Genomic DNA, 9,532 nt, shown 5'->3' on the forward strand with positions numbered 1-9,532 from the left:
TTTAATGCCAGACAAGAGTTTAAGCTTAATGGCTTCTGCACAAATATGTTTTGATGTTGTTCTTTGTTTAAAAATATGTAATTTTCAAGTCATGTCTGAAATGTGACTGGGCTGGTTTGTGTTTGAGAATTACTGTAAAAGTAAAGCAGGCTCATCCTCAAACCTCTCCAAACAAGATGCTGCACAAGTCGCTTCACTTAAACGTTTCCATTCGTTACGTTCAACTTTTTTCATGCTTTATCATTTGTTTTGCCCATTTTCATTTTTCATATAGTGAGTTGTGTCAGTCTTTTTAGGAGCTATCAGAAATATGCAGTCTCACAGTTAAAGCAGGTATATAATATTGCAATAATAGCAGTGAAGCTAAGGTGGCTTTACTGAATAATATTTATTGGAAATGTTGATATACCTGTACATGTTACTACTACATGCCCATATCCTGCTCTACCATAAAAGTGCCATTTCAGTCCATTTTTAGGTAATTGCCAGGCAATGTGATGGTGCCAAATATATCTTATGCACTCACTGGACACTTTATTGGATTTAATTCTTCATGTCATAGAGGAATGATCATGGTGAGCAAGAACACTTAAGTTAGCTATGACATTTAAACAATGCACAGCTAATGCTATAGAGACTCATGAGACCAGGCAACAGTTTTCCAAACTTTTGTTGTGCCGTTGTGTTGAACCCATATGAATTGTAACTTCAGTTTCCTATTCTTGACTGACAGAAGTAGCATCAGGTGTGGTCTTCTGCTGCTGTAGCTCATCTGCTTCATGGTTGGATGTCTTGTGCATTCAGAAATGCTATTCCTTACCTAGATTGTAACCAGTGGTTTTTGGAGTTACTGTCGCTTTCTTATCAGTTCAGGGCAACCTTGCCATTCTCCTCTGACCTGGCTGGATCAGGTGACCCCAAATCCTCCCTTAGTTATGCTGCAGTAGCCTAGGCTGTTGGGCTGTTGGGTGCTTCCCATGATGCACTGAGTGTTTCTTATTCACTCACAATCTGTTTATACACCTCTCTGCATTTAAACATGACTTGTTATTAGTCTTTGTCTCTCTTCAGCAGTGCATTTTTTGTCCTCTCTTCCTCCCCTCACCACCCAACCACAACAGCTGGCTGCCCCTCCCTGAGCCTGTATCTGCTGGAGGTTTCTTCCTGTTAAAAGGGAGTTTTCCCTTCCCACTGTCACCAAGTGCTTGCTCAAAGGGCATCATTTGATTGTTAGAGTTTGCTCTCTGTTATTGTAGGGTCTTTACCTTACAATGCAAAGCGCCTTGAGACAACTACTGTTTTGATTTGGCGAAATAGCAATAAAATTGAATTGAACTGTCTGACATCAACTTTGTTGATGCCGCCCATCCTATATTTTCTTTCTCTTTTTCGGACCATTCTCTGTAAACCCAAGAGATTGTTGTGCGGGAAAATCATAATAGATCAGCTGTTTCTGAAATACACAAGTGTACCTAACAAAGTGGCTAGTGAGCATATGTTGCAATATTCAAGTTTTGTGGATATAAATGAGATGTTATTATCGTAAAATTGACAAAGTTTGGCTCATGATCATTTAAACGTTTGCAAACGGACAGATTTTATTATGATAAAAATGTATTTTACATCAATTATTCATAATTAATCTAAACAAAAACTTATGTTGGTCCTTTCTTTAATAGAAAATTTATCTTCTAAAATATTCTAAAAAATTCTTCTAAATATAATTAAAAAACATTTCTGTAAACTTAGTAGGGCTTTCAGATTTATCACAGCTTCTATCACATCTTCTATATATATCTATATGTCTGTTGATAACAGTACTGTTATGTTTCTAGGCAGCTAGAGTGTACTGAGTTTGAACCTATGCGTAGAACACTGGGAGCTCCAGCTTCTCCCACCATTGAAAAAGTGTGTTAGGTTAATGCCCAGGACATTGTTGCGAAGGAGATTCTTTAATCTTGAGAATTTTACGTGTTTGTAATGCGAAACAGGTGTACTCATTCATAATATTTTATTAGTCATTCTTCCAGTCTCCCATTTCAGACATGTGGAATCATTTTTTAACTTTTGTGTGTTCAGGTTTTGTTTCCTAACGCATTTATTTTATGTTGACCAACTAAAGGCTATAACATTTACTTTAATACAACATGCTTTTGCCTACACGACATCAGCTACTCAGCACCAAAGTCTTTGCATAGTTTTATAATCAACTAGAACGAAAGCATCCAGTTACATCAGAGCAAAGTGTCCATCTGCAAGATTCAATCAAGCACCGATCATATGGGACTCGGTCTTCAAGACACCAAATTTTCTCTTTAAACCCTTGTTTTATAGAAGCGCCAACTGTTTATGTATCCACCAGATACAATGCTGTCTGACAGACTGTCTGGAAAATGCAATATTAAATATTATTGCATCTCCGCTCACCCTCTCTGTGACAGCTGGCTGTTCCCTCCACCCCTCAGTCATTCAAAACAACCATAAGCACTTCTGACTTCAGACATAGGCAGACGTGACACATTATACAAACTACCTCTGATCTTGGCTTTTTGATAGGCCGATCAGCACTACTTACACTCTCTTACCAGCGAAGAAGCTATAGCGAATAGCTTGTTAGTTAGGTTTGAAAATGGAGGTAACAAGCAAAATAAAAGTAACTTCTCCTCACTGAGAAGTAGTCTGATGCCAGTTCTTCAGATCAGGAAGATGTTGAGTGTTTAGCTGTTAGATTTCGAGATATCTGAAGGGTCACCTTAACTATTTCCTCTGATTGGCATTCAGTGGCTACACTACATATGACTTTCAAGACATGTTTGACAAAAAAGGAGATGAATGAATCTGTGCTTGTCCAGATCCAAATGAATTTATGTATTTAAGGGTGTGGAAATGTATCTCCTGTTGGTAAATGCCTCAAAGTTAAACCTTTCCCCTGAAGAGACTCTAGTGAACTGTTCACCAACAGCTTTTTCTCCAGTTTGTTGTCTCAGTTTGCTATGTGCAGGCTCTAGCCTCAAATTCATCGCACAGATATCATAGCAGTATTGATTTTTCCCAAACCCTGCAGAAAAAAACGAAGCATATAACTGTGCTTTCTATGGAAAAGCACCGAGTAGATATCTCATCTCACAGATCTCCCGTCTGCTCCATTGACATTCAAACACAATCCGCCAGGTCTGCCTCGTCTCTCTTGCAGCTGAAGTTATTTTACTCGCCGTGCGTGCGGGAGCGTGCGCTGTGAAATATAGCACAATTGAGCTTCACCTGGCCAAGTGAGAATGGCCTTTGTATGTCACATCTATAATGACTGATGGGATGGCTGGCTGTGAAAAGAGCCACCTCACAGCGATTGTGGTTCTCCTGCGTCTTGGCTTTTAGCTACAGTTTAAAACTTTTCATGGTCCATTCAGGTTTTGATGGAGAAGTCAGGTACACTATGTAGTCAGTATAAAACACTGGGAGAGGATATGTACCAGATATGTTTCCTCTTTTGTAAGCCAAGTAATTATAACCATTGCAACAATGAATGAGGCAACTGGAAACTGATAGTTTGCTTAATCATAGTAATAAGTCCACATGTTGCAGATGGTCTTTAAAGCCTTGCCAAAGTTTAATTTTCTTGTGTAAACATCAGTGTAAGCTTTACACTGTTTTCTTCTTCCAGTGGACCAGGTGCTTTAAGATGGCAGTCTGTTGCAACATGATCTAGTTTTTGGACTAAATCCACAGTACAGCCAGCTCAGTGTTTCTGTCCGCCTCTTCTCAGCATCTCTGATGAACCCAAGCCGTCACGGGTGGATACTTTGCTGCAGATTGTTTGGAGTGTAAGATAACGAAAAAACCAAGCCTCGCTTCAAGCACCTGGTTCATTTTCATGTGTTTAATCTTTGCGTTTTGCACTTTGTGATTGTGGCAGCAATGTGAGAAGTGTCAAAAGAATCGCATATCGACCTTAACAGGGCGGGATACCCAAGCCTGTCCCTTGATGCACTTTTCTTGCTTAAACCTCCTCATTTTCAGCGACCCTCTTCATCATACATATAAAACCACTTCAGGCACCGCAACCTCTTATGAAACCTTACAATCTCTGCACCATCTGAAACTCTCCAGCCTCTTAACCCGCTGCCACCTCCTCCTTCGTCTTCCTCTTCATCTCCTAAATCCTACGTATCCTTAGAAATCTGAAGCCCCTGCCTTATATGGAGAATCCAAACTACCAAAATCAATAATAATTTTTTAAAGGCCTGGCAAAATGAAGAATTTCACAAATTATCTTTACAAAATGTGACATAAGTGGATATTTTTTATTTAATTTGCCTCTGTATGTGTTTTTCTTTGTATTTATTCCTTTCTTTTTAAATTGTATAAATATTTATGTTTGATGAAGGGAAAACAAAGTTAAAACAAAAGAAATGTTAAAGAGTAAATGTTAATAGAGATAAGTAAATAAATCAATACATAACATGGTAAATTAAATGAGGAAGCAAGTAAATATGAGGATTCTTACATTAAAGATGATAATTCAATTATAAATATGTCACAGTTTATAAATTTGTGGATTTCTACATTTATTTCTAATATTTTGGTGCATTGCATAATTGCAATATATTTGTTATAGTCAGGGTTTTTCTGTTGGGTCATTCTCTTTGACTCCAGCAAATTAAATGCTGTTTATTTATTGCTCTAACCTCTGAGAATGTCTCAAATCCCCTCACATCTCACAAATCACCTCACCTTATATGTTAATTTTTTTTCTTATGCACTAAAACACGTCGCTGACTAATGTGGGAATTCCTAAAATTCCTAAAATTCCCTAGACTTGGGATTGGGTCAGAGAGTCAGAGGAGGGAGAACATGTCGACCACTGGGGTGCTTGTTTAGAAGCTGGATAATCGTTGTAATGCAAACGGTTAAACTACACCGCCGATGCCGGTTCGTTGGCCACGATGGAAATAAATGACCATAATTACATTCAACTGCAAACATCTGTGTGCAGGAGCCGGGAGAGAGCGAGAAAGAGAAAGCACAACTCCATTAGCGTAATGCGCAGTGAAATTTCACTCACGGTGCAGAAAGTCGTTAAGTGCTCTCCATCTGTCTTTCTGAGTCGAGGAAATTTTCAGCACATTTATTATTTAAAATATCCTGGGCATACCATTATCAAACTCAACTTGTGAGAGCACCTTTTTGACTTTTACTCAGTCATGGCTCATTGAATTAGCGAGGACTAAATGGGCAGTTAAAGCATGTAGAATTCAAGGGACTGACATCCGAGCGCTTCCAGCGCCGTGTAGTTCAGTCTCTGATCTGTTTTTGCTGCGGTCCCCTATGCTCTCCGGCTGCTTCTCTCAAACTCGGTTTGGTTTTTAAGTTAGAGTGACACTCTCTAATGACTGTCAAATCCAGACTTTTGCCCTTTTCGTGAATGCCTCTGCTTCAATCAGTTCACCTCTGATGTAAAGCACATAATCGAGGCAAGCAACCTGATGTTTTACACATGTTGCAGCTGAAGGACGGCACACTGTGTTTTCTTTTTGAAATCCTGGCCAGTGCTGCAGTGCATCTGCCCAAAAGCCCATGTGAGTCCACTGTCTTTCAGCTGCTGCCAGACACTTTCCTGCCAAATAATCCAATGTTGCTATGCAGCTTGCAAAAGGAGTTTATCCACCTTCCGGTTGCATCCCTCGACTTATTAACATTCAGCAGGGGGGCTTAAGGGTCTGTGTGATGGATGGATGTCGTTGAAGGGTCTGACAACTGATTAATGCCTTAATTATCTCCAGCGAGGACCTGCCACTCCTCCCAGAGCTGACAGAGTGAGCTGTGTGTGGCCTGACGAGTAACTCCGTGTTCAGGGCTCGCCCACTGCTATCTGCTCTACCAGGGTCACATTCATTTTCCTCCCCTCAAAAAATCTGCACGTTTTGCACTAAAAAGGTGTATAACATTGATGAAACAGTGCAGCAGCGCGTTTTGGGATCTTTGCCATTGCGGTGACTAAGAAAGACAACTTTTCAATTGAGCCTCCACATGTTTGGATCCAGCCCAGCTTTGCATTCTGCATACAGAAGCAATCTCTGAAGTCCAGTCAATTTTTTGCATGTAAAATGTTACGGTTGACTTACAAGGCTTTGTGCAACCAATCCACCTACTGTATCAAGGAACTATTAACCCCTTTATAGCCATGTTGCCATGTTACATCAGCTCTGCTTTAATAGGTAGAAATCTCAAGTAGAGCCATTTTCAGGGAGGTTAGGCATCTGCTGCTGCTTTGTGTGAGTAAGAAAGGAGTCAAAAGAAAAGAACAAAGAGGGGAAACAAACAATACAACATAAAACACCTGACAGGAACTGGTGGCAGAAATCACAGATCAGTTACATGCAGCTCTGGAGACACAGCAGAAAGGTACAGGGAGAGAGGAGGATGCAAAGTTATGCATTATATAAAATATAAAAAAGGCATATGAATGCATGGGTCCCAAAAGAAATACATACTTTCCATGTGTAGCCGACTTTACTTGATTAACTGATTAAAACTGCAATCTTACTAATATTGCAGTTACTTTAATTAAATAGTTTTCAGCAAACAACCGTGGCTTTTAGCCATAAACTTCAGAGCTCGGCTGAGAAAAATAATGTTAGAAAACGTGAAAGTTTTGCACCAAGCTTCAGCCATCACCTGCAACCTATAAAGATATTTAAAGTAAAACATTTCACCACCCAAAAGAACAGCACAACATTCTGTTATGCACCCATTTACCCATTGCTTCTACCATTTAACCTGATTTGACTTGTTGACCCACAATTCAATACCAGTGTGAGGAAAATCGTCTTTTTGTGTTGTGCTTGAGGCGCTGGTCTTTATAACCAACAGAAGGTGTAAATGGGCATTTCCTGTTAAGACAGAAGGTTAAAGGCAAAGTCACTTCAGCAGCTGAACGCCATTATGCGAGCATAAGATAGAACACATAAATATGTCGAAAGCAGACGAGTACAGACTCCAATGTTAAATGTTTCCTTTTTTTTCAGCAGATCTGTAAAAGTATTTACAATCAACATCAGCTTCCTTAAAAATAATCTTTCTCTAATGAGCTTCTCTCCAGATGGTGTGGCGACTAAGCGTCTTCCCCACATTTTTCAGAAAATATTGTGTAGTGGATCATCAAAAACAAATCAGGAGTCCTTTGTATGCAGGCTGACAGGTGCTTATATATGTGTGTCTCTTTTTGCAGGTGTGTGACTGGTGCAAACATATTCGCCATACTAAGGAGTACCTGGACTTTGGAGCTGGTGAGCGGAGGCTGCAGTTCTGCAGTGCCAAATGCCTGAACCAATATAAGATGGACATTTTCTATAAAGAGACCCAGGCTGCCCTTCCTGGAGCGCTGTGTAACCCAGGACACGGAGCTGGAGGGGAGGGTAAGCCGGAGTGCAGTTCAGGAGTGCAGCTGCTCACTCCTGAATCCTGGGGAACGCCGCTAACGGACCTTCGACGTAAAGCTCCCTCACCTGGAGGGCCTTCCTCAACCTCAGTTTTGGCCCCTTCCACATCTTCTGCTGCCTCACCCTCAGACACTGCAGCTGTCTGCTCCCCATCCTCCTCCTCTTCAGCCAAAATCCCCACACCCAGACCCCATGAGAGCCCCTCACTTCCCCCACCACCTGTTCCCACTCTTCACCCACCTGTCGGGGTCCCCTCTGGCAGCCCTCCCATGGTGATGACACCCCGGGGACCCATGCCCCTCCCTCTGTTCATGGAGCATCAAATGATGCAGCAGATCCGCCCCCCATTTCTTCGTACCTCTGCCCACCCAGGAGGGCCCAACAGCCCGCTGTCAAACCCAATCATCCCTGGTATTGGTCCACCACCACCTCCTAGGACCCTTGGTCCTGCATCAAGCCCCATGCACAGGCCTCTGCTATCTCCACATGTCCACCCTTCATCCAATCCCAACCCTGGCATGATCCCCCCACACCCTGGAATCCCCATGCCGGGCCTACCACCTTTCCCCCCAGTCAACATGATGCCCAATGGACCCATCCCCCTGCCCCCAATGATGAACTTTGGCATGCCGTCCTTGGCTCCATTGGTACCTCCTCCAACTCTCTTGGTCCCTTACCCTGTCATTGTACCCCTCCCAGTCCCAATTCCTATTCCAATCCCCATTCCCTTCAACCCCAAATCCTCCAGGGACCAACCTGAGAGCACTGGTTCTGTCCGTAGTGCTCCAGAGTCCTCAGAAGCTTCAGCCTCTAGGCCCCACTCTCCAGGCTCCTCTGGAGGTGATAGAGGGAGCCAGAAGATAGAGCCAGCTGGAGGGCGTGTCTCTCCTGTGCGGTCAGAGAGAGGCAGGACAGTGGAACTGACTGTGAAGGCAGAGGACAACTCAGGCAACCTTTGTCTCAGCAGTGGCCCTGGATTGATGGATGGGGTTATTGATCTAACAGTGGGCCAAAGATCATGCCAGCAGCAGGTAATTCACAGGATGCTACCTGGTGTCCAGGTCAAAGTAGAGCCAGAGGCGGATTCAAGATCTCCACCAGCTGCTGAGCTGGGGAGGGAAGGGAAGAGCCATCGTGATGAAGGGGAGGGGGCTCTGCTCCCACAGGAACTCCTCAGTGCTGCGGAGCCGGATGGGGCCACACACCCTAACACACTGGAATCATCAGCCCCACCTTCCAGTGCTCCCAGCAAAGCTTCAGTGAGCCAGAAGAGTCCCCACTATTCTAACCGTACAACACCACCCTCACCAAGTACAGTACGGACCCAGCCCCCATCTCTACCCCAGCACCAGACTAGCCCTGCTGCCCCATGTAATGTGATAGTCAATGGTACGGGATGGCATCCACTTCTCACACCTGCTTTCGAATCTGACCGAAGGGGAGAGGCAGGAGAAGGAGAGGCAGAGAAGCACCCAGCTAACGGTGAGCTTGAGCGTGAGGCGTTAAAAGAGAACAATTGTTCCGTAGGTGAATGGGAGCCAGGAAAGCGGGTCTCGGTACAAGATGAGATGGGTAACACGGTGGAGGGTAAGCCAGATCCTGACTCCAACTTGGAGGAGGGTGAGCATGCCTACGCCCTACCGCTGCTGTCGACCGGAGGCTGTGTTGTCATACAGCCTGTGCCAAAGCCCGCCGCTGACAAGACAGCCATCCTCTCCTGCTCCATCAGCGCACCGCTATCAGCCGCTGGGAGTCCTGAGCTCGAGCCGCCGCTGAAGAGGAGGTGTCTGCGAATTCGCAATCAAAACAAATGAAGTGAGTGTTTTCCCAAAAATGACTTGAAATATAAATTCAAACAGATTTATTCAGTGACATTTCATAATTCACAGTTGGGGGTTTATCAAATTAAGAGTTGGTTTTAAAAGTCTCTTACTCCCCAGGATGCATCTTTAAACTATTCAAAATGACTCCCTTCAGTTGAAAATGTTCTTTAACAACCTGTTTCATATTTATAATCTTCACATCTGGAAATTTCTGGCAACCGGATTATTTTGTATTTTGTCATTTTGAAAAGACATAATAGGGTTGATCAC

General features: G+C 43.1%; 1 protein-coding gene across 3 annotated transcripts in view; it reads left to right on the forward strand.

Annotated features, from left to right (window-relative positions):
• sobpa (sine oculis binding protein homolog (Drosophila) a) overlaps positions 1 to 9,532 on the forward strand; it is a 56,165-nt gene that overhangs the window by 39,835 nt on the left and 6,798 nt on the right. For all 3 annotated transcript variants that reach the window (XM_039602891.1, XM_031746162.2, XM_039602892.1), the window contains one exon: positions 7,229 to 9,254. In XM_039602891.1, coding sequence (XP_039458825.1) covers positions 7,229 to 9,253 — 2,025 coding nt within the window. In that variant the 3' untranslated portion in view covers position 9,254. The remainder of the gene's footprint in view (positions 1 to 7,228; positions 9,255 to 9,532) is intronic.

Source organism: Oreochromis aureus, linkage group 19 (assembly GCF_013358895.1).
Source record: "Oreochromis aureus strain Israel breed Guangdong linkage group 19, ZZ_aureus, whole genome shotgun sequence".
In the NCBI taxonomy this organism is placed as follows: Eukaryota; Metazoa; Chordata; class Actinopteri; order Cichliformes; family Cichlidae; genus Oreochromis; species Oreochromis aureus.